Source organism: Phaseolus vulgaris, chromosome 8 (genome assembly GCF_051622355.1).
Source record: "Phaseolus vulgaris cultivar YP4 chromosome 8, ASM5162235v1, whole genome shotgun sequence".
Classification (NCBI taxonomy): Eukaryota; Viridiplantae; Streptophyta; class Magnoliopsida; order Fabales; family Fabaceae; genus Phaseolus; species Phaseolus vulgaris.
The window spans coordinates 12505878-12533018 of record NC_143505.1 but is presented as its reverse complement, the minus strand read 5'-3'; the positions used below and the strand labels follow the sequence as shown (position 1 = coordinate 12533018).

Genomic DNA, 27141 nt, shown 5'->3' with positions numbered 1-27141 from the left:
GTCCTAGGGGCTGAAAAGGTATGAGCTATCCCATGCTTCTCACAGAACCTCTCAAACTTAGCATTTTGAAACTCTCCCCCATGATCACTTCGAATTGATTTAATGCAGCAACCATTTTCATTTTGCAGAATTTTTGCTAATTTCTTTAAGGCAGTGTAAGCATCATGTTTATGTGCAAGAAATAAAGTCTATGTAAATCTAGAGTAATCATCCACAACAACTAAAGCATACAAATTTCCAGCCAAGCTAGCAACTCTAGATGGACCAAATAAGTCCATATGTAACACATCCAATGGATTTTTTGTAGAGACAATATCCTTTAACTTGAAAGAGGATTTGATTTGTTTACCTTTCACACAAGCATCACAAAGCCTGTTGTTCTGAAATTTAATGTTAGGCAAACCAGAAACTAAATCTTTAGATTTCAATTTATTCAAGTGATTTGTGTGTATGTGAGCTAACCTCCTGTGCCACAACCAAGACTCATCACTTCTGGACAGCAAGCACTCATTTGAACAGATAAATGTTATTCACTCTCTTACCAGTAAACAGTACCTTACTAGATGAATTACTTGAGATTGTGCAGCCAGTTGACTCAAAATTCACTTTGTATCCTTTGTCACAAAGCTGACTTATGCTGAGAAGACTATGCTTGAGTCCTTCTACATACAACACGTTCTCAATGGTTGTTGAATTCCCTGTTCCAACAGTGCCTCTGCCCAAAATCCTCCCTCGGTTATTATCACCATAGGTTACATGTCCTTCTGCTTTGAGCTTCAAGCTGGTAAACTTTGTGAGATCTCCAGTCATATGCTTGGAACAGCCACTATCCAAGTACAACTGATTTTTCTTGCTGCCAATCTGCAAAACAGAATAAAAATGATACAAATGGTACCATTTTCAGTATAGGGTCCAGCACAGATTAAAACCTTCTCTTTGGTAGCCATTTTGCTAAGTTCTTAGGCACAAGATGTTTTCTAGCAATGCAAGACCTAGATGTATGACTAGATTTCATGCAGTAAAAACAGGTTACATGAGATGCCTTTTTGCCACTGTTAAAAGTTGAAAAAACTGATTTTGCTGGAACAAAAAAACTTGAAAGCTTTTTGACATTGGTTACATTTCCAGGGGTATAACCAAGTCCATTCTTATTGAAAACAGCATTCTGTGATCCAAGGAGAGACTCAAGGTTTTCTCTTCCCTTGGTGAAATTGGAAAGGGTTTTCAGCAAATACTCTACTTGTTTTTCCAATTTTTTGCAGTTTTCATAGGATTTAATAGAGGCATGCAAGCAAGTTAGTTCAAGGCTTACCAAATCTGTTTTGGCTTTATGCAATTCTTCCTCAAGTGTTTTTACTTTAGGTGCAAGCACATTATTTACCTTTTGCAGCTTATTGCATATTACAGCTAGCCTATTGGCTTCATCATGTGTTTCCTTGAAGGTAGCAAGCAAATCATCATAGTTATCAGAATCAGCAGAAAAATTACTTATTGAATTAGAGCTTGACTCCTCATCCTTCATCATGAAGCACAAATTGTTCTCCTCGTCTTCTGTTGAAGAACTGCTGGTTGAGGATGCTTCATTTTCCTCCCATGAGATGTAGGCTCTTCTTCCCTTGTTCCTTTCAAATTTCTTGCTGGCAGATTTGTCCCTTGTTTGATTGTCTGGACAATCTGTTTTGATATGCCCTGTTTTGCCACATCCAAAGCAAGTATATTTAGAGGAATTTGAATCATTGGGTTTAGGATACCTTCTTTTCTGCTGGTTCCTGTTTCTGCTTTTCTTCCTCAGGAATTTGCTGAATCTTTTTGTAAGAAGGCTAATTGTGTCATCAACTTCAGCATCTTCCTTTTCTTCCTTGATCTCATTCAGTTCAGTTGCTTTCAGTGCAAGACCTTTGGGTTTTCTCTCTGTTGTTTCCTGCTCTTTAAGTCTTTTAAGCTCTAGCTCATGCTCCATCAGCTTTCCAAACAGTGCAGCAGTTCCCAACTTTGACAGATCACGGCTTTCAGAGATAGCTGTCACCTTTGGTTGCCAGCTTCTGTCGAGGCACTTCAATATCTTTATGTTGAGTTCCTCTCTGTCAAATTCTTTTCCCAAGCCAGTGAGGTGATTCACAATATGGGTGAATCTTTTTTGCACATCAGCAATGCTCTCCTCGGGTTGCATTCTGAACATTTCATATTCTTGGATGAGAGCATGTTTCCTTGACCTTTTCACATCTTCAGTACCCTCATGAGTCACTTCTAAGACTTCCCACATCTCCTTAGCTGACTTACATTGAGATATCCTGAAGAACTCATCCATTGTCAATGCAGAGGTTATGATGTTCTTGGCCACAAGATCATGTTGAGCCTTCCTCCTTTCGGTCTCATTCCATTATGATCTTGGCTTTACCTTTTCTTCATCCTTGACAACCTGCATTGGCACATAAGGTCCATTGACCACAGCTTCCCAAATTAATGCATCAATGGATTCCATGAAAATTCTCATTCTAACTTTCCAAAATGCATAATTCATTCCATTGAACATAGGTGGTCTATTAACAGCAGAACCCTCAGCAAAAAGCACATTAAACTCAGACATTATTACAAACAAACTTGATTAAAATACAAGTCTTAGCTCTTGATACCAATTGTTGGGTTTAATAGTGCCAAAGTTCAAGAGGGGGGGTGAATTGACCTTTTAAAACTTTCTCGCAGAAACAGTATTTAACACAGTTTTACAAAAAATAAATCGATTTATGTGAAAATGAACAGATTTATTTCAGCACTGTTTTTGTTTGAAAAGCTTTTAATACAGCAAGGTTAATCACAAGATTATGCAGATAGATTTTCCAGATGCACACACACAGATATCAGATTGAAAAACAGTGAAACAAAAAAACAGCAAACCTTAATTCCAATTCGTGTGATTTAGGTTCAGTTAAGGGCTTGACAATTAGTGAGACAATCTATCACACACAACCTGTTTTATTAGCCTTTAACAGATTATCAGTGTTCTTATTCAAACCAGACAGTTTTCCAGAAATTAAGAACAATGAATCACAGAACAACAAGCTTCAACTTTAAGCAATTGTTTAAGGTTCAATTAATAGCTTTGACAATTTCTTGAGCAACCTATCACAGTCAATCTGTTCCAGTGGCTTTTAGCAGATTTTATATGTTCTTATCAGATTCAAACAACTTTTTCAGAAATTAAGAACAGTATGCACAGTGCCCAGAAAGAACAGATTTATTTTCAATTGAACAGATTTATTTCTTTGCTGTTTTATCAATTATGCAGAAACGAAATTGCAGAGAGTGAGAGAGAATGAACACAAGCAGTTATACTGGTTCACTCAACTGAGCTACATCCAGTCTTCACCAAAACCAGGTGGAAATCACTAAAACACAGTACAACCAAGTACAATTCCCACTGTTCTTGAAACCTACAAGAACTTAGGTACTCTTGCTGAAAAAACCTATTTCAGCTCACACCCACTCTTCAAGAAAACCTATCAAGAAGAGTGTTCAACCAAACTATTACAGGAGATTAGAAGTGAAACGACTACACCTGATTGAGGATACAAAGATCTGCCTTAAACCAGTAGGCAAGATTGCTAGAACAGTAGTTGCACCTCACACCAAGCTTTTGGAACCAAACCAAGAACCAGCACTTTGTGATTTTCGAAATCTTGAAGAACAAATGCTAATCCTTTGTAAACTTTTGATTCTCTGCTGTAAAACTTGTTTTTGCAAATGTATGAACGCTTTTTAAACTTAGAAACAAGTTTGCATTTTATAGAAAACCAACTTATAACAGATTTTTGAAAAACAGTTAAAGCTGTTATAAAATGAACATATTGAAAATAAAATGAACAGATTTATTTTCAAAAACAGTTAGAGAATTTGTTAAGTGAGGAGACTTAGTCAACCATTCTGGTGCAGAGATAAAACTGAAAAAACGTTTAAGCTTGACATGGCACCAGAGACAAAAAGAATCTATTCATTTACAGATGAACAGATTTATTTTTTCAAAACGAAAACAGAGAAAGTTTAACTATTTAAAACTCAGTCGTTTTGAAAGATAGAAGACTTAGTCAAAATACATGATGCACAAAATCTAATTTTCACAAGACTTAACCAAGGCATCAGTGTAAAAATGAATTTGTTTATTTAGAAAAGAACAGATTTATTTTTATGCAGTAAACGTGTTTTTTGTAAAACATGTGAAAAACAGTTTAAGAAAACTTATGTTTGTTCTTATCACATGGCCAGTGGTTATGAGGTGAGTTACTCAGTAAAAAGCCCATTCTTAGACAACCTCTAAGCACTACCTAAGACACACTTAAAGCAAAGCAAAATACAAATGTAATGTACATAGAAGTCTTCATCAAACACAATCTTGAAGGGGCATCAACCATCTTCAACAGTAACAACTTAAGATTGTGATTGTTCTATAATCTCCCTATTCCTCAGCTTCCATCAATATTCTTCACTCTTCCGCTTCCCCTAATCCTCTAACATCTGGAAATGTTAGTTGTTGTCCTCCCGTTTACCTGCACCAAGAAAAATACCTTCCACACCTTCCCAGTAACATAGGTAAATAAAAACAGTTTCATCCCAATTGGTATTAATCAATTTACTTATAATTGCTGCAACAGCCAACCCTGCATGTAGAAATTGTCAAAGATAGGAAGCATTCACACTTCATTTACCACTTCATTATAGGAATATATGCTGATTTTTATCTTATATCCTCCCTATTTTCCTGCAATAAAGAGAAAAAACACCTTCCCCACCTCATCAAAACTTAGATATACAAAACCAGATCCAACCCATAGGTCTTAAGCAATTTGATTTTATAATTGTTGCAGCAGCCAACCAACATGCATGATATAAATAACAGTATAAAACATTATCTAATAACCATATTGATGCATGTTATAGGAGATAAAATCCAATCGGAAAATGAAAAAGTGACTTTCCTTTCTTTGTGTTTCATCCAAACCCATGATTCTACTTGTGCCAAAGTGAAAATTTCCTCCACATCTAACTTGGCTTGGTTGAAGATAATCCTATTTTTGTGTTTCCATATACACCGAACAACTGATACCCAAAGACCTTTCCATAACCTATTGCCCTCTTGATTAGAACATATGCCAGGAAATTGTTCAAAATGATGATTCAATACATTATAGTTCTCCGAACTTACTCCCATCCAGCTTACTCTTTCATATAATACAATCCCATTTTGAATTTAAATTTTCTAATTGAATTTTTAATATTTTCAAATAATTTATATATAATTTATTATATTCTTTTTCTTTTGTAATAAAGTACCAGCTTCCTCTTTGATATAATACAATTTCATTTTGAATTTAAATTTTCTAATTGTTTTTAATATTTTCAAATAATTTATATATAATTATATTTATTATGATTGTTTTTTATTATTTTATGAAGCAGAATTAAAAATTATATTTTTTTTAATAAAGGTGAATAAATGTAAAAGTTAAACGTTATGATGTATAAATACATCTTCTTTTAAATTATTTTTATAAAAAAGTTTGTCTATACTTTTTATATAATTTAATTATATCTCCGTGTGTAGGCCGTATTGGCTTCATATTCCAACCCTTCAATACCATTTTGAACTTTTGAAGCTTCTTTTCGAGAACAAGCACAGGGCAGCCAAGATAGACACTCTTTAACCAGGGTGTTATAATGACATCCGGAAGAATATGAAATTAAAAGTTCTAGCAGATACATGATCAGACATGGACATGAGCAGAGGATGATGGTCAAAACTGATTCTCGGGAGCACATTAATATACCTGCAATTCCTCCGCATATCCAAACAATCCATGTTGCCAAAAGCTCTCTCTAATTTCCTATCGATTTTATTATCACCTACTCTACCATTAGACCAAGCAAAAATCGGACCAAAAAAGACAAAGCAATCAAACCATTAGAATCCACCCAGCTGCTAAACTCATCACCAGAAAGAATCACATTAAAATCACCAAGGGCCCTGCAAATGAGAAAGGGCAGACCACAAATTTCTACTGCTAGATTACAAAAACTTTTAAGTTTTATATTGAATAAATATTCTGTGATGTGCCTTGCATATGGACAAAATATGTGAAATCATTATCTATACGTGTTGATAGATGCCATTTCTTTTCAATTCATTTTATAATTTCACTTTTTCTTACATGTTCTATCATGTTTTCCAAACTGTGGGACTATATATTCTGTAAGAAAACATGAATAAAGACAGAAAAGGAGATAAACTCATGTGATAAATAACGTAATAATATAAAAATAATTACTAATAAAAATAGTGAAAGCTTAAGTGAAATCGAAGAGAAACTAATCATAAGTGTATTCCATAGACACCGATCATTTAACTTCTTTTATTTTGAAAGCATCACATGTATCTTATTTGAAACGCAAGTTGAGTAAAAGCAAGATAAAGTTTTCACACCACCAATTTAAATTAATTGATTTTGAGCACAATTGAACCAATAAGGATTAGAGGTCATAGAAAACTTGATTTCTTGTCATCTTGCCAAAAGAGGATTTCTTGAATAAGGTTAACAATCTAAGTATGAATTAAAAATTGTATATTAACTACTTTAATAAAAAAAAGTTGAATAAAATATAAAAGAAAAACTCACAAAATTTTAAACTTTAAAGTTTTAATTTAAAAATAGATGATTTCAACTTTTTTATTAGAAAAAAAGAATCACAAGTAATAAATTTTAAAGTTTTGGGTTGAAATCATGATTTGATAATCTCTTGTATGCTTTACACATTACTGTTAAATCTCTCTGTATATCACCTATCAAAAAATACAAACAAAAATACCAAAGCAGCGTGTAATAATCACTTTGCCTCTGGAAGTTCCATGCGGGAAGTGTTTGTTTGGAAGGTAACGAGTCCCCCAAATTAATTATTGATCAAATACACGATAACATATATAGTTGAAAGCATGCAAAAGCATAGACTCACGCACACAACTTTAGTTATTATTTAGACAACCACCATGTTTCTCGTACAAAGATAACAGTTGAGTTTTAAACTTAGGTTCAAACATTTAGGGACGAGAAGAAATGTTGATGTTTCTGGCACGAGTGTGAGAGCCTTTGTTGTATTTAGGAACAGTAATGTTGAGGACCCCGTTTTCCATGAAGGCTTTGACGTGGTCGACAACTGAGTTCTCGGGGAGAGTGAGGCGCTGAATGAAGTGACCGCTGGAGAGTTCTACGCAGTGCCACCCTTCTCGCTGCTCCTCCTTCTCCACGCTCTTCCCGCAAGTGATGCAGAGAACCCTGTCGTCGTCCACCTCCACACGCACATCGTTGCGCTTGTACCCAGGAAGGTGGACCTTGTACACGTGCGCCTCCGCAGTCTCCTTGAAATCTATGTGCGAGTTGAGGATCGGTGAGGGATCGGCGGCGGGAAAAGCCATGAACGGTGGTGGTGGGTTGGACTGTGCCAGGCCCATGGTGTGGTGTTCCTGGGCTTGGAAGGGCTCCCAGGTTGGTTGGTGGGTTGAATGATCAGGCCTTCTTCTGCTGAAGAAGGGACGAGTGTGAGTGAGGGACATTTGTTTTCCTATTTGGTGAGGATGGTAGTGTTTCTTATGGTGCTGAGGAATATGATGCTGCTTGTGAGCCAATGAAGGAAGCACTTATTTATAAGCATGGGAATGTGGTTAGAAGATTTATACCGTGCTTTTGGCCGATTCTGTTTATCTTTTTGGTAGAGTAAAAAACGAGTTTCTAGATCTTTACCTAAAGAAAAAATTAGTCTTTTCACACCACTTTTTTTTTTATATTAATTTGACAATTGCTATTCATAATAAAATATTATATTAGAATAAAAAATATCATAATAAAATGATAATTTATAAGGATATATATAATTTAAATGTTAGAAAAAAAAAAGATATGTCAAACTATTATGACCTTTACTAAATTATAACAATAGAAATTAGGGAAGGAAAAAATAAATAAAAATAAGTAAAAACTAAAATGAATTTTTAGAAATGTTTAGTTTAAGAAAAATAAAAGTAAAAGTAGAGTTGACAGTATATGAATATCATGCAAGTAAGTAACGAGGTTATCCCACGTGTGTTTCCAGGAATGATAGAGATTAGGGTCGGTTTGCTCGTGCATGTTTCACAAGTACAAGTAAATAAATGAAAAGATTTATTTGTGAAAAGTAAATATTTTTTTCTTTAAGAGGAAAACGTATGTGTTTAATATTTTTTATCTTCATTTATTCTACTGTTATGAATTTTTTATTTATTATTATTGTAAATTTTTTAATATTAAAAATAGTATTTTTTTATTTATATAAGATGTGATTTATTTTTTAATTTTATAATATATATTTAATATTTTAAGAAATTATTTGAATTTATGTTTTTATTTAATTTGTTGTTGTGTTTATATTAATATATTTTTTTGTGTATAATTATTATGTTGATGAGTTATAATTTTTTTATGAAATACTTCTCTATTGTTAATTATCTTATATTTTTTATAGTATTTTTTATTTTTTTTATTATTACAGGATTTTTAATATTAAAAAATAATATTTTATTTATTTATATAATATCTGATTTATTTTATTATTTATTTTCGAATTTTATAATACATGTTTAATATTTTAAGAAATTATGTCAACTCTTTGTTTTTATTTAATTTTTTTAATTATAATTTTTAAATTATACTTATTTACATTTAATATATATTTAATATTTTTAATTATAGTTTTTAAATTTATGAATATGTTTTAAATAAAAAAAACTCATTTTATTATTAAATTTTTGTAATAACTAAGGGTAAATTTGTAAAGTAACATTTTACACCTTTAAAAAAAAATCAAAATTTCCTCACAACTATCACATCACTCACAAACTTTTGTCAACTTTTCTCACACATTCACTTTAACATACCCCCTATGTAGCACATATACTGACACGGACACTGATATGACACGAGCACGACACGAAGTTACGTATAATCTCTAAAACGTAGGACACGGGGACACAAATCTATATATTATATAATTATGAATTATATAAATTTGACAATAAATATTTATGTGCACAAGGATGTTTCATATTATTTTTTGGAGCAGAAAGATATTTTTTCATGACTGGTTCAAAATGATTTGTTTTTTATTTTTATAATCATAATAAGTATTTATACAATAAGTTTGAGTTTTTAGAAAATTAATGTCTTTTTTTTAAATTGTGTTAGAACCATACTATAATTTTTAGAAATCCAACAAATATTTTTTAAATTGAACACTTCATGGATACGTGTCCTACAAGTGTCATACGAGTATCGGTGTCCGATACAAGTATCCGACACCGACACGCCACTTAAGAGAAGTGACTGAGCTTCATAGATACCCCAATCTAAATATCATTACTTTATTCACACTTTCCTCTCATATTCTTATACATTCACTCCCTCAAAATGATTTTGCATTTAATTGTCATAATGAAACCTTTATTATGAATTTGATACACATTTCTTCATAGTTATTTTCCTATTTTGAATGCACTTAATAATTTTGTTAAGATCTGTTTTTTCTTTTAACTATAATTCTTTTACTAGTGAACACTAAACTAGTTAAGACTTATATAACTATTTCTTACATATAAGAAAGACAGTAATTTTATAAGTGTTATTTAATAATTATCAAATATTATATTTGTAAAATTATTGTTTATTTATATTTCAAAAGTAGTTATTGTTTATTTATATCCCACAAGTGTTACTTTTAGAATAAAGTGAGTTAAACAATAAAATTGTTATAAATTTACAAATATAACTTTTAATTCACGATAGACAACATGTTTTGAGTTTTACGTCAAAATTTTATGGCATGACTTTTCAGAAAAAAATAAATGACAATAAAATTGTGACTTACAATAATAAAAATATTGTCTTTAATTATAAATATTTAAATTATATTTAAAGTTGTTTTTATAAGGAATGATTATTAAAACATGATTACTCTAATATTTTTTTTTTGAAATTGTAAATATTTTAAATTATATTTAATTAATCTATTGATAAAATTAAAAAAAATTATGTTTTTGGATTACAAATTAGGGTAAAATATGACACTATATTCATGCTCAACTAAAGAGAAACATGACACTAAAATTAGGGTATACATGAATTCAAAATAATATTTAAGAACAACAACTGATATAATTAAACGTTATTTACTAATTAACTTATAAAAAAAAACTCAGTTTTAGGCAATAGAAAAATTAAGAATATTTATTGAAAAGTTTATGTTAATAGGGGTTTTTGTTAAATGATATGAGGCTTACTAGTATGAATTCTGCTTTAAATATGCGATGCCAGAATGCATTACTGGTAGGATAAGAACGGGGTTTATAGGATTTATTCTGAAGACATTTTGTATGGTTATTATGGTGCAGGTCTTGAATTTCGTCAATTCCATTGCGAATCTACTTTGCACTGTGATGGGACTATGGAACAATCAGAAAAGCCACATAAAATATGAAATGGTGCAGAATATATGATTAATGGCTTGCAGCTATCAAGATGGAGCTTCCTTTTCAACCTCCACCATCAATCAAATAATACTCTAATAAAATTATTCAGTTATGATGAGTCTTGTACACATATGTTATTCGAGTGTAAATTTGTGTGGTTATTTTGAAATTATTGATGTGCATGGTTGAGTGTGTAAAGTTCGTTTTATAATGTTTAATTACTAAATTTCTCTCAGTTTAGGATGTGTGATGTGTCTGCTTCGATAAATGAGGTTTGGGGAGTGATTTTGAAGCATAGAAACAGAGTAATATTTAAAGAGGGTGTAATAGATTATTACAAAATGGACTTTAAGTCTAACTCAACCCTATAAAACCGGCTCATGAAGTTGAGGTTTGCACCCACTTATATACAATAGATTGTCCTCATCTCTGGTCGATGTGAGATCTCCAACATAGATGCATTGGAAGTGTTTGCTTTGGTTCAACTAAAGGCTTAGTCTTGGGTTACATCCAAGTCTTACGAGGCTGCACTTTTCTCCTTCTGATTGGTGTATTGACATTTTCGTCTGTATGAGGATGATGTCATGATGTATTTTTTTGGGAATAAGAGTGAGTGTCGTAGGTGATTTCTTTTCGGATTTAATTAAGAAGTGGTATCTTTAGGCTTTGACGGGTACGTGTTAAAGGTTGTGTGCTCTGTATAAGGGTAGAACCATTCCTAAAGTGGTTCACATTTATTCATTGCTTATTACTGATAAAAAAAATCAATAAAATTAGAAAATGTTTTGTATTAATAATATAAGAATCAACAAAAATCCACGGAAAGATTGCATGTGTGAATGCATTAATTCATATCAGAATATGAAACTGGTTCTGCTTTATCATGAAGATAATCAAATATATATATATATATATATATATATATATATATATATATCGCTCTCACCCTTTTTGTTTAAAAAATATCAGTTAGTTACGATGAATAAACAGTACAAGAAGAATTATATTCTTATGATTATTTTGTATTTCTATAATCAAGAGAAATAAAATTAGTGTGAAAAAACTAAATGATCTGACAAAGAGAATAAAAAAAAAAGAGAAGCTATAAAATAATGTAATAAAAAAATACTTAAGAATAATATAATTTATTAATCATCGCGTGGTGGGTGGTGACGATGCCATAATGTTTGTTGACTAAAATATCTAATTAAATACATTAGAATTAATTAATAATTATCTTGTACAAGGTAAAATATTTTCTTAATCTGATTCAACATCTTAGATCATATTGAGTGCTTTGGTTAACTGTTAAAGTCCATAAACTCTTTAGTTGATTAGAAGATGGACTCTAATACTATATTCTTAATCTTGAGTAGTCTATAAGTTGATCAGAAGCTCAATTAGCTTTATTGTGAAAGTATACAATTGTGTCTTGCACTTGTGAAATTCCTTTAAGCGAATCTGTAACTTTACAACTCTTTCAACACCAAGTTGTGTTTAATTTGAAAATCAACTCAGAAGAATCTAAACTTTTAAAGTTGAAAATTTTGTGAATGATCACAATCCAAGTCCCCTTCTGGGTGACTCACATTCCTTTTTATAGGATGATGGAGAGGAAAAAACAGTGAGCTCCACTAGCTTCTCCAAGTTATGCTTTCAAGGGATTCAGAGCCACTCCAATGCCTTCTCTTTTAATGTATACAGAGGCCTTATTTGCATTCCTCTTTCTCTCTTCATCTCTCCTAGATCTTTGTTTCAGGGTCTTTTTCTTGTCAAATTCTATGATATAGAATTGCAATATTGTACTATTTGCTTCAATCAGTCATTGTTTTGTGGGTTGTGTCTACTTTTTTTTATAGCAAAAATTAAATAAATTAAAACGAAACATCGTGTCCCAAATCCATCTACAATCTAACGCATAACAACATAAATAAGCCTAAGTTTTTTGGCACATCCTCTAGTGCTTTATATGACATAGTTATGCAGTAAAATTCTGCATAATTTTCAACAGTAGCAATATTTATAGCAGCATGTCTTTACAGCACCACATTTCCTTAGACTACTGTTGGTCGGTTCTGCTCGTTAGATACCTATATCAATCAATATTGTGTCCAAGTAATATTTTAAATTAGTGGACTTGTTATGTACCCTCTTTCAATTAGTTGATGTGATTAATCAGTATGTTGTGTTTACTTTTCTGTCATCATTCTTATTTTATGCAATTTTTGTTAATTCAATGTCGGAATCATATTTTTTTGATATTTCTTGAGATATAATGCGCAATGTTTTTATCAAACGTATGCTGATGCCTTTTTGTTAGCTTTGAGATTTGGACTTTGTAATGACACTTTCCGTAATTTTTTTTATTAGCAAGAAAAGAATAATTAATAAAATATTTAAGAGATATCTCAACCCTTATACAAGAGACTAGAAGACACCTCCACCCTTACAAAACGCAAGAATATAAAGATTCGCAACAACTACCAACAAAGCGCAGCTCGGCTGACACAACTACAACAAATCAGATGAGTTGTGCAATACCGGCCTTACCGCTAAAAATTACTCATACACCTAACCTCTATTGGCTTTAATTGACCTCAAACACACAATAGGTTCGAGACACCAATCAGTGTATGAAAAACTCGCTAGAAGTACCTTCGCAGTTACCGATGACCATACCTTCATTTGAGCCATCGTGAAGACTTCATTATGATCCACCTGTCCATTTCTAAATATCTTCTTATTTCTCTGTTTCCATAGTTCTCCTACAACTGTTATCTACACGTAGAGCCATATTTGATTAATAGCTTCACTTTCCTTAGCCATCTTGAATTGAGAGAAGTGCATTCTTATCTCAAAATGAACCGTTGATGTCAAACTCACCCACTCATAACATCTTATTGTATATATATAAACATGTCTAGTGTTTTATGCATAAGCTTAAAAAATAGATGTTCATGAGCAAACACCGTGATTTGATTCACCATTTTAAATTTCAAATCTTGTTAGTGTTGAAAAATAAAAAATTGTTTTTCTTATAATTCTTTTATTGTTTGAGCAATTGTAATATCTCACAAAATTATTTATTTTATTATAGATCGAACAAACTATTTATACAAAATATACAATATTTTAAAATACAACTTATTCAATAATATATATATATATATATATATATATATATATAAATAGACACTAGTGCAAAATGAAGAAAAGAACGCTCTTTATTTAATGCGGCTTTGCGCTTAAACGTATTCGTAAAAAACGCGGTGACATTTTTTAAATTAATTTGATTTACAAATGCGGTTGTTTGTATAGCCGCATTTGTAAATCAAGCGCTTTGATTTACAAATGCGGTTATTACGTTTAGCCACATTTGTAAATTCTTTTTACCTTAAATTTTTTTACGCGCCTCACCACTTTCATAGTTTCTTTCTGTTCTTCCTTTCGTTTGCGTTGTTCATTGCATTGTTGGTCGAAGGTACGTACTGATTCCATTGATCCGCTTTCTTCCTTTCAATCTTCACAATGTCTGTTTTTTAATGGCTTTCGTTTCCTTGCATTGTGGGTCGAAGGTACATACTGTTCCATTAGTTCTTTGTCCTTGCTCCGCCACCGCTTCCACTGCTGTCGCTATCGCCGCTGCTAACGTTGTTGCTCTTGCTCCCCTACCACTCTTCACCACCAACTTTGGTTCATGCACAAGGTTGGTGTATGCTGTTTTAAATTTTTTAATTTTTTTTTTGCATTTTTTTGATTTTTTGTTTTGATGTATTATAATTTATTTTATATTTTAAATTTGATATTATTTAGTATTTATTATATTTTGAATTTTTATGTTTTTTTTATGTATTATTATTTTTATTTTTCAAATTTTATATTATTTAGTATTAGTACTTATTATATTTTGAATTTGTTCTTTTTTATGTATTATGTAATTTATATTAAAATTTGTATTATTTAGTAGCTAGTTGTTACTTTATATGTTATATTTAGCAATAATACGTTTTGGTATTGAGTCCGAGAGTGTTCGACCCTCGGCAAACGCGTGAGATAGAACACTGATTTAAATATTCTAACTATTCCAGAATATATAATGAATCGAAATTGGATGAATTATGTTCGTATAAGTGAGGAGTACGAAAGAGGAGTAGAAGAATTTATACAATTTGCACAACGTAACACGATTAATACTGGTCATGATGGAGCAAAGATCAGATGTCCGTGCGTTAATTGTTTGAATGGAAGGATATTGGATGTTAATATAATGAGGGAACACCTGCTATGTGATGAGTTTCTTCGATCTTATACAACTTGGACATGGCATGCTGAATTATTAAATTTACCACGTGTTTCCGTAATTGAAGAATACGTGGGGTCCACCATGGATGAAGTAGTACACGATATGTAGATGATGATCGATTGGAAGACATGATTCATGATGTAGGAGCTGAGTCTTTTGCAAAAACGCATGGATATGGAAGTATGTCAAGCGATGCAGAGACTCCATTGTATCCTGGATCAACTAACTTCACACGGTTGTCGGCGGTGTTAAGATTGATGAATTTGAAGGCAATAAATGGATGGACTGATAAAAGCTTCACAGAATTGCTTCAGTTGTTGAAGGATATGCTTCTAGAGGAAAATACTCTACCTAATCGTAATTATGAGGCCAAAAAGATTCTTTGTCCAATGGGTATGGAGTATAAAAAGATACATGCATGTCCTAATGATTGTATATTATACCGGAAAGATTTTGAATTGTTGAAAAGTTGTCTGAGGTGTGGGTTATCACGTTATAAGTTGAAACAAAAAAGATGATGATACTATTGAAGACATAGAAAATCATGAACCCCTAATGAAGGTTATGTGGTATCTTCCCATCATTCCAAGGATGAAGCGTTTGTTTGCAAAGCCAAACGATGCTAAGAATCTTAGATGGCATGTAGATGAGAGGAAATGTGATGGCATGTACCGACATCCAGCTGATTCTATTCAATGGAAGAAATTTAATGATGAGTTTCCAGAATTTGTTAAAGAATCAAGAAATATTCGACTTGGTTTAGCTACAGACGGAATGAATCCGTTTGGTACTATGAGTACAAATCACAGTTCATGGCCTGTTTTACTAGTTATTTACAACTTACCTCCTGGATTGTGCATGAAGCGAAAATACATGATGTTGTCTATGATGATATCCGGTCCGAAACAACCAGGGAATGATATTGATGTATATCTAAGTCCTCTAATTGAAGATTTGAAGTTAATGTGGGACCAGGGTGTTGAAGTATTTGACGAATTTGTTAATGAAACTTTCAAGCTTCATGCCATGTTATTTTGCAACATCAATGACTTTCCGACATATGGTAACTTATTAGGTTATAGTGTTAAGGGTCATAAAGCATGTCCAATATGCGAAGAAGACACTGTTTCTCAACAATTGAAACATGAAAGGAAAACAATATATCTTCGGCATCAGAGGTTTCTTAGAAGTCATCATCCTTACCGGAGGTTGAAAAAAGCCTTTAATGGACACCAAGAGGCTAGTGGTCCACCAACTCCATTAACCGGTGTTGAGGTTTACGAAAAGGTAAATAACATAGACCACAACTTCGGTAAGTAAAAAAAAAAGTCATCTGTGACAAACATTTGGAAGAAGAAATCAATCTTCTTTGATCTTCCTTACTGGTCGAGGTTAGAAGTCAGACATTGTATAAATGTAATGCATGTTGAGAAGAATGTGTGTGATAGCTTAATTGGTACACTTCTTAACATTAATGGGAAGATGAAGGATGGTCTAAATGCTCGTTTAGATTTGATTGAGATGAACATACGCGGCGAGTTGGCACCCATAGAAATGGGTAAGCATACATATTTGCCCCCAGCCTGTTACACAATGTCAAAAGATGAAAAAATTAGTTTTTGTCAATGTCTAAAGGGTGTGAAAGTTCCACAAGGACATTCCTCAAATGTGAAGAGCCTAGTGTCAATGCAAGATTTGAAGTTAATTGGGTTGAAGTCTCATGATTGCCACATCTTACCATAACCCGTTTGTGCTCATTCTTCTCTTCCATCTGTTGTAAAGTCATTGATCCATCAGAATTATATGAACTTCAAAATGAAATGTTGTTATCTTGTGTGAATTGGAGATGTTTTTTCCTCCATCTTTTTTTGACATCATGGTTCATCTAGTGGTGCATCTGGTAAGAGAGGTTAGATTGTGTGGACTAGTGTACTTAAGATGGATGTATCCTGTTGAGCGGTATATGAAAATTTTAAAAGGTTATGTGAAAAATCATTATCGTCCAAAGGCTTCAATGATTGAAAGGTACATAGCTGAAGAAAGTATTGAATTTTGTTCAGAGTACATGACAAAAGCAAATTCAATAGGTTTTCCAGCTAATTCATGGCACCACAGGCATTCTACAAGTAAATGTTTACGTGGTGTGAGTATTGTAAGCAAATCTCGATCAGAAGTCTTGCAAGCACATTTATACATATTGAATAACACAAATGAAGTTATACCTTACATAGAAGCTCATAAAGCCATTGTGAAGACAAATAACCCAAGACAAGCAGAGAAATGAGTCTTGATGGAACATAATAGAACTTTCATGCCTTGGTTTAAAGACGAGGTGTTCAAGGATTCAACGGCATAAGAGACCTTGACCTGGTTGGCTGCTGGATTGAAGTTTGATGTCATCTCATGTACAACGCACGAAGTGAATAATTGTATATTTTACCTAAAGTCCATGGATGAAAAGAGTACAGTTCAAAATTCTGGTGTTACTCTTGAAGTCGAGTCAATACAGTTTTCGACTTCGAAAGATACAAATCCAGTACTTGGATCAATGACATACTATGGGTTTATAGAAGAGATATGGGAGGTTGACTACACTAAGTTTTGCGTTCCAGTTTTCAAGTGTAAATGGGTTGACAATAAAAGTGGGGTTAAAATTGATAAATCATGATTCACACTAGTGGACTTTCGAAAGATAGGGTATCGAGATGAGCCATTTATAATGGTTCAACAAGCATCTCAAGTTTTCTACGTGAAAGATCCTACGTCAGAACATTGGTATGTCGTTTTACACGGGAAAAAACAAGGGGAGGCCATAAATGAAATTGAAAATGGTGACCCCCGTTCATTCACACCAATGATAATTAATAAAGATGACGATGTACTTGATGATCTACATGCAACCCGTAAAGACCACAGTGAAGGAATTTACATATGAACATTCAACCCACATGCAACCCGTAAATAAGCATTTAGAACTTTATGTATTATTTTTATATGATTTTAATTCGATGCAGATTAACTAATGTTTGTTACCTAATTTTTTTAACAGAGACATGGATGACGATCAAACCCCACTCAGACCTCGATGCGGACGAGGTAGCTTAGGACCTACTAGATTGAAGCGTCTCGCATTGAGACGTGCTGCTGGTGAGAAGACACGTGTTGACATTGACGTCAACACTAGAGTGCCTTTTGGTCCTAAAGCAGATGAGTTTATGAGCTATCTTGGAGTTGTTTCTCGTGAGAGGCTCTCCATTTTGATTAATTCATGGGATGAGGTGTCAAAGGTCGATTGGAACATGATCTGGGAGGATGTTCTGGTAAACTTTACATTTTGATATAATGCTTTTTAATATTCATTGATTAATTTTAATTTGGTGATGTTATTTTCCAGGCAAACTTTGAAATTCTTGATGTGGAACCGCTTCAATCAAAGAATATATCCAATATCGGACTTAAATTTCGTACCTTTAAGTCAAGACTGACTTCGAGATACGTTTTTGGCGACCTTAAAGACGAAAATCCATGTTTAAAGTACAAACATATTGATGAAGAGACATGGCGTCTTTTTAAAGAAAGTCGTCAAAATGAGGCTTGGATGGTAAGTGAAGTAACTTAACTTTTTTTATTTATATAACATTAATAAGTTTATCTTATTTACTTCACTTTGTTTATTTCAATTATGACAGGATCGTCGGAAGAAAGCTCAAGAGATAGCTTTGAAGAAAGTTACCCCACACGTAATGTCTCGTTAGGGGTATCGAAAACTTGAGCAAGAACTGATGGTGGAAAAAGAGCAATCTAAACAGGGGATGTCGTCTGAGAATGTGGAAACAGGGGTCACTTCTCCTCCATCACCACCTTTTTGCCATGTAAAATGGAAGAAGACCCGAATTAAAAAGTCGGGTGCACCAAGTTTTGAGCAATCCGGGGTTATCACCGAAAAAATTGTAAGCTATTTTCGTTATTTTCATTTATTTTAAAGCATTAATTATATTAAAAAATGATATGATTTTTTTCTCTTGCAGGATTCCTTGGAATACAACTGTAAATTTGTTGTTGAAGGTCGTCACGATATCCTGGTTGAAGCAATTGGACGACCTGAGCACTGTGGTTCTATTCGTGAAGCTGGACAATGGGTTGAAATTAAACTATATTTTGGAGTTTCAGAATGACATTCATCCTCCTCCTTCAAAGAGAACGAAACTCAAATGAAGACTAAGATACGTGAAGAATTAATGGAGGAGATGAGAAGGGAGACCGATTTGATGCGGCTAGAGATGAGAAAGGAGAATGATTGAATGCGACAAGAGTTTCTATCGCAACAACTTTGTGCTGAGCCGATTCAACCCCTTGTTAGTCCCACTCCCAAGAGCACAAAAGGGAGTTGTGCGACTCCTACAACATCAGGGGATGATATCATTGGGCAGACGAAGGATTGTGAGCTACTGATAGCGGGCGACAAACTTCCTCGGGTGGTGGACCTTGGAAAAGTCTATGAAGAGGCCACCACCTTACATAACGTTCCTCTCTCCCCTGATGTGGCGAAGGTAACAGTTGAAAAAGTACGAGTACCTGATGCTCGTGTTCCACTACCTTCAGATGAGGTAACCACTGTGGCCGATGCATTTCAGACATTCGTTGCCTGGCCCAGAGACCTCATTCAATTTATGCCCCAACCTCATGTAATAATTTCATTTCATTATATTAATTTTTATTTATATTTATATATTACATATAATTTAATACAAATGTTCTTTATCTTGTAGAAACCTTTTCGGAAACCAAGTCCGGAGAAGAAGCGTGAGGTTCCAGTTGACGATCCTATAGTTTCCTTAGGTCTCATTGCTAGTCAGATTGGTAATGAACCTTTTGTAGTTCCGTGGGATGATACGTTTTTTCAAATAAACACTGAACTGCCACTAATGATGTACAACACAGATTTATTAGAATTTGTATATGGGAATCAGGCGCTCAATATAAATATAATTTAATTTTTTATGATGTAAGTATCTTTACCTATTATTCAATTTACTTTATGTTAAATTATTATTGCTTATGCTTTAACTAATAACTTGTAGGTTTTTGCATGGAGTTTGTCTCACTGAGGGGAAGGAAAATGTGTTTGGATTCTTAGATCCTGCATATACTAATCCTGTTGGACCAAGGTCATATGAGACTCAAACATACATCACTAACACCCTGGAAAAAGAGGGAAAAGAAATTTATTTATGCTTTTATATTAATGAGTAAGTTGAATTATATGTCATCAATTATTACTATTTCATGTTTTAAATATTTACAAACTATTTTCATGAATGATATAGGCATCATTGGCAGTTACTTGTCTTATCAATTGTTGATAAGACTGTTGTGTGGTTATGTTCCCTACACAAGAAGATACCCACAAAATTTAAGGATATCATTGATACGTAAGTACACTATAAACTTAACTTTGTATTTTACTAATTAACCATCTACTAACGAGGTTTTTTGTATTAACCAGTTCATGGCGTGGATATAACATCCTAAAAGGTCGATCCAATTCAAATAATTTGAACTGGATAAGAATAAAGGTTTATAATTTTTTTCTTTCTCTTATCATTGTTTATCAATATACTAACTTTTACTTTTTATTGAATTATAGTGTAATAAACAACCAGGAAGCTATGACTGTGGCTATTACATTATGCAATGGATGATTACCATTATAAGACTAGGTGTTAAAACTGGTTGGAAAGAGGTAACATGATATGTTAAATCATTTTTATAATTCTTGAACATATATGTATCTAAAAACTAATTTATGTCAACTATATTTTGCAATGCAGTTATTCACAGAAGAAATACCAATGAATTTGGAAGCCATGTCATATCTGAGACATTCTTGGTCCACATATTTCGTAAATTTTTATAACTCTAGCATAGCTGATCAATAGTTTAGGTTTTATATGTAATTTGATTACTTGTTTGTAATGTACATTTTGATTCTCTGAATTTATCTCTATATTTATGTATTTGTCTGGTTGGGTACCTTTTGATCAATATGCATGTTAATTTATATGGTTTAGGCACAAAACAGATTGCACTAAAAAAAACACTATTTACAAGTGCGGTTATTTACCAAAGCCGCATTTGTAAATCAAAAACATGATTTACAAATGTGGCTATGGTAATAGCCGCATTTGTAAACCCTAAACCCCTAAACCCTTACCCCTCATTCAGACGAATATACAAATGCGGCTATTTGAAATAGCCGTACTTATAAATAGTATTTACAAATGCGGCTATAGAGCCGCATTTGTACCTCTCTTATTTACGAATGCGTGTTGATCAAATGCGGCTCTATAGCCGCATTTGTAAATGTAAAATAACCGCACTTGATTAGCATTTTTGCGCTAGTGAGAGTCACAAATAAAACTTCAATCTCTTCTAAATATTGTTCTTGTACATGTATGTATACGTATATATTTAGATAATATATTCAAATTTTTAAGTAAGAAAAGTATATAAAAGGAAATATTTTCATTAGAAATCCAAAAACAATTCAATTTGATAAACACCAACACACACAAATAGTAAAGATCATATATATATATAACATATTCAACAAATGAAATATCAACTAGTGATTTTCAAAATATTTGTGTCTCACTAGACAATAACATATAATTCAAGCCAAAACTTAGATTAATAATTGAACTTAAGAGTAATTGATTAAGGTAAGTTCATTATAACTTACGCATAATATTTTAGACTATCACGCATTATAACTCCCCCAACTTCTCATGCATAATATTTTAGACTATCAGGAAAACAAGGAAATCCATGTTATAACACGTGTCTTTACTTAATACCACAACTCAATTAATGGTTCACGTGTCATCCCATAATTGTGAGTCCAAATTCATATAGTTTGTATCATTCATAACAACAATTTTCGTATAATAACATAACCCATTTAAATAAAACCACAAATCAATTAAATAAACAAATTAATATTTTATTTTCATTTATATTCAATCTATTAAAGAGATAAGAAGAAAGAAAACAAAAAGAATTTTCTTTAGCTTGATCAAATTTTCTCCCAATCTTGTATTCTAACACAAAATTGGCACACAACAAATTTCATTCCTTCAAACTATAAAAATATTTTCTCAATTAAGATTTATCTCAAACTCAAACATTTAACATATATTTAAAAAACACATAAACCTGCATAAGACTTAAAATAATGTGATCGCGTCACCTTCATATTTAGATCATCTACCTAAGACACTATCAAAATCATAAATAATAACTTCTCTTACCTATAATAATTTATTATATTTTTTTTTTTAAAAATCTCAACTTAATTAAGATAATCATTCAAAATCTAGAGATCTAAAGCAAAGTATTCAAACATAATAAAAACAATTTAATATAAATCTAACTAAGTTAAAATCATTTTTCTCACCTAACTCCATGCAACAAATTCATAAGAAAAAGAAAAAAAAATAAAGAATCTTCAAAATAAAAAACTTAATCTATTTAAAAATATAATCGGATGAAAATAATTTTTAAGATGAGAGAGGGTTCGGGGAGCACCAAGCTTCAACCAAAAGAGTTGATTGAGTAAAAATAAGCACATCAGCAGCAAATATAAGAAGCGAAAGAGAAATAAAAGGTGTCCCATTATTTAGTAGATAAATAAAGAAATAGCACTTGAGTCCAGGTGTACTGAGTTTGGATTAACGAGTGAGTAACATTGAGCTTAATAGATATAAGTTTGCGTTTATTATATGTAAATCTGTTTCATGAATTCTGGTTATGCTTTGAAGCGAAGATACCTACATAGAGAACAACGCAGCCAATTAAAATTAAGAAATAACAGTGAAAAGAAGCCTACCTCATCGAAGGGGTATATATAGCTTGATGCTGAAATCTGTTACAAACAAAATTGTGGAGTGGTTGATTCCTTTAAAACTATGGATTGGACAAGTAGCAACCAAATTCTTCAATGTCATAACAACCTCTTGAGGATTTTGGAGTAGAAGCTGCCCAAAATTACTTGCAATTGCAAGGAAAAAGAGTGATGAGAAGATGACCAAAAGATGGATATACCTGGTATGTATATTGCCCTGTTGCAGTGACTCATCCAAACCATAGTCCTAAAGAAACATCCCACTCCAAGTATAGATCTTTTGCAGCCATTGATTTATTTTCTCACGCCACTGATTTATATGTGTAGGCTAGTTTGTACTGCACATTAGTACTGAACAAAATGTGTACTAACGTACTGCTTCTTGGACCCTTACATTATTAAATTTATTGATACAATCAATACATATAATTGGTCAACTGTTTTCAACATGTTTATTTTAAAATTTTAAAATTTATTCAAGTCGAAAATGTTAACATAACATTTTTGTTTAAATAGTTTATTTTCTGTTTTAAGTTGTTTGACTCTTTTAGGCAGTTTAGGCCCAACTTTTTTTTTTGTTAGGCATTTTTTTTATATATATACCGTTGTATTTTATTCTTTTGCATACAAATGAATATAATTCTTTCATCTTTTATTTTTTCTAAGAATCTTCTTCTTCTCCCCTTTTACGTTTTTGTCACTGTTTCAATTTGTTTTGATTAGGGTTCATCTCTGCTTTTCTTTCTCTGTGGTTACGTGCTCTTCGTTATTGGAGTGTCACCTAGGCAATGCGCCCCTCTCTGATTTCTCCTTTTCTTTTTTATGTTCTCGTTATTTGTTTCTGTTTTCTTGCATAATTGACTATTCTTTGCTTTGCAGAAAATGTCTGACGAGAACCCTACATCGGCCTCCTCATCGAAGCAACCAACAAAAACCTACCTATATCTGCACCCTAGTGAGAATCCTGCTACCTCGCCGGTATCGCCTGTTCTTGATTTAACAAATTATCATTCGTGGAGTCAATCCTTCACCACTGCTCTCAATGCCAAGAATAAGGTGGCGTTCATTCTTTGTTTACACCCATGCCCGCAAAAGGATGATCCCACGTTCTTGGCTTGGACACACTGTAATAATATGGTTGTCTCCTGGTTCGTACACTCCATTTCTATACATATTAGGCAAAATATCGTTTGAATGGATGTAGCTTTTGATATTTGGAATGATTTAAAAGTCACATACTCACAAAGGGGTTTATCTCGCATTTCTGATTTACAACTTGAGGGTGCTTCTTTAAGCAGTTTGATTTGTCTGTTACGGAGTATTTTACAAAATTAAGTGTTATTTGGGACTAATTAGAGAATTTCATACCTAAGTATGATGAAAGTGGACAACACCCTGGTCCGTTTGCTAAGTTCCTTGAGAGACGTGGTATTTGTGCTCAATACACAATGTCAGGTACACCACAACAAAATAGTGTTTCAGAAAGGCGTAATCAAACCTTAATGGATATGGTTAGGAGCATGTTAAGTAAGTCAATTGTACCTGTTTCATTGTGGATGTATGCTTTAAAAACGGTCATGTATCTGTTGAACAGAGTTCCTAGTAAGACAGTTCAAAAGACACCTTTTGAATTGTGGACAGGAAGGAAACCCAGTTTGAGACACATGCATGTTTGGGGATGTCAGGCAGAAGTTAGAATATACAATCCGCAAGAAAAGAAATTGGATGCAAGAACAATCAGTGGATATTTCTTTGGTTATCCAACAAAGTCAAAAGGGTATATCTTTTACTGTCCTACCCATAGCACAAGAATTGTTGAATCTGGAAATGCAAGGTTCATTGAAAATGGTGAAACCAGTGGGAGTGATACTTCACAAAATGTGGAGATTAAAGAAGTTAGAGTACAAGTTCCTTTAACTAGTACATCTACTTCAAGTATTGTTGTTCCTAATGTAGTTGAATCACTCAACGATGAAGAAGAACAACAAATTAATGATCATGAAGTTAACAATGAACCTGTAGTAGAACAACCACAATAAATAGTATTAAGAAGATCTCAAAGAGAAAGAATGTCAGCTATTTCGAATGATTATGTGGTTTATCTACAAGAGTCAGAAAATGACTTAAGTATTGATAATGATTCAGTTTCATTTTCAGACGCCATCAATGATGATAATTCTGATAAGTGGTTAGATGCCATGAAAGAGGAGCTTAAATCAATGGCACATAAAGATGTATGGGACCTTATAGAATTGCCAGAAGGATGCAAGAGAGTCGGGTGTAAATGGGTCTTAAAGACTAAACGTGACTCTCATGGCAATATCGAACATTACAAGGCCCGACTTGTTGCCAAAAGTTTTACTCAAAAAGATGACATTGATTATAAGGAAACATTTTCACCTGTTTCTAAGAAAGATTCCTTTAGAATTATCATGGCATTAGTAGCTCATTATGATCTTGAGTTGCATCAGATGGATGTCAAAACTGCCTTTCTGAATGGGGATTTAGAAGAGGATGTTTATATGGACCAACCAGTGGGGTTCATTGAAGAAGGAAAGGAACACAGGTGTGTAAATTTAAGAAATCAATATACGGGCTTAAACAGGCTTCTAGACAATGGTATCTTAAGTTCAATGATATTATTGTGTCCTTTGGATTTAAGGAAAACATCGTTGATCGGTGTATATACCTGAAGGTCAGTGGGAGCAAGTTTATATTCCTGATTCTGTATGTTGATGATATCTTGCTTGCAACTAATGATCTTGGTCTATTAAGTGAGACTAAGAAGTTTCTCTCTAATAACTTTGAGATGAAAGATATGGGTGAGGCATACTATGTGATAGGAATAGAAATATTTCGTGATAGATCACAAGGACTGTTAGGTTTGTCTCATAAAGCATATATAAATAAAGTTTTACGCAGTGTTTGTTTCCGGGTTCCAGCAATGAGGAGGGAGGGGCGAGCGGGATGATTTACGTTTGGATCGGTTTAATTGAAGGCGCGGGCGAAGATGGGTGAGCGGAGGGGGCAGTTTTTCTCCTCCTCACAAAAGTGAGGAGATTTGAGACGATTACAGCTGGCAAAGACCATTGACATAGCATTTTACTTTCCTATCCTTTGTGCACATGTGAATGAATTTACTGTGGTGCAGTTCTGAGGCAATGAGTTTTCTTTTCATTAGACCCTCCAGTGCTACTTGCAGAAGAATCTTGACCAAAACAGTAGACCCGTGAATCTGAAACTAAAGTTGTGTTTGCTATAAATGAGATGAGGGATGAGGTTTGATTGTTGTATTGTGCCCAGAACAAGAAAACGAAAGAGAATTGGTTTGAGGAAGGTAAAACTCACTGTTTTGGCGCACTGATTTCTCTCCATCCTTTTCCAAAATCGATTTTTGTATCATTGTAAAAGTTGTAGAATCAAATTTCTTATCTCTTACATGCTATAGAATCGATTTTCCAATGTTTGTGTATGCTATAGAATCGATTTTCCATATTGTTGGATGGTGCAAAATCGATTTTAAATTTTTCCAAAAGATGCAGAATCGATTCTCTATATAGAAGTGATTTGGGAGAATCGATTTTGTGGTTTTTGAAGGTAGAAGGAGAATCGATTCTCCCTTGTGTGAGAAAAATGTTGGATTCTTTTATGTATTTTTTTTTTTACATTTCCACATTCTCTTCATCACATTGCTTCTTCTTCTTCTTTCTAGTGCATCTTCTTTCCAGTACATCTTCTTTGCAGTGCTTCTTCTTGTGCTCTTCACCTTCAAGTAAGTTTTTATTTATTTTTTTCTAAATATATTTACAGTTTAGTTTATGATGTGTTGTTACTTTTTTAATTTTTAAAAATATATTCACATTTATTTTGTATATATTTATTGTTATTATTTTTAATAAATATATTTATATTCTGTTATGTGTTTATTGTTTAGTTTATTTTGTCGTTTACAGTTAGGGGTGGCAAAGCGGGCTAGCCCGCCCCGCAAAGTTATTGCGGGCTAGAATTCTCGACCCACCTCGCATAAGAGCTGGCCTGCGGGTTTGCGGGCCAGCCCGCATTCTTTTTTTTTTTACATTTTATTCTTAAAAAATTGTCAAATTAAACCTATATATTTGTTAATATCAAACCTAATTTTTTTTTCTTTCTTTTCAAACATAGTCAAACATCAAAACATTAAACATTAAGATAAATGTCAAATATCACTATTTTTCCACTTCCAAAACATTAAAAATACCTAATTCCTAAACATTAAACATAAACATTAATTCAAAAACATTAATTCCAAAAGCGCGATTGTGTTATGTTTCTTTCTTTGAAATTTTGTGAAAACCTAATTACATTGCCCTGCTGCTGCTAAGTGTCAATTTCTTTTTTTCTTGCGAGTTAGCGGGC

At 32.9% G+C, this 27141-nt stretch overlaps 1 protein-coding gene and 1 long non-coding RNA gene across 2 annotated transcripts; both read right to left on the bottom strand.

Annotated features, from left to right (window-relative positions):
- Positions 1–6907: 6907 nt before the first annotated feature.
- LOC137827192 (18.1 kDa class I heat shock protein) lies at positions 6908–7671 on the bottom strand. The gene has a single exon (XM_068633419.2). It carries the CDS (start codon positions 7595–7597, stop codon positions 7085–7087), a length of 513 nt encoding a protein of 170 aa, XP_068489520.1. The 5' UTR covers positions 7598–7671; the 3' UTR covers positions 6908–7084.
- A 5204-nt stretch (positions 7672–12875) lies between these two features.
- LOC137826717 (uncharacterized) lies at positions 12876–23034 on the bottom strand. The gene is made up of 2 exons (XR_011083577.2): positions 22732–23034; positions 12876–13318 (listed from the first exon to the last, which is right to left on the bottom strand). It is a non-coding gene; the product is annotated as an uncharacterized LOC137826717 (long non-coding RNA).
- Positions 23035–27141: the final 4107 nt, after the last annotated feature.

Excerpts from the sequence above, each read along its gene's own strand:
- LOC137827192 (XM_068633419.2), bottom strand. The coding sequence starts at position 7,597 with ATGTCCCTCACTCACACTCGTCCCTTCTTCAGCAGAAGAAGGCCTGAT.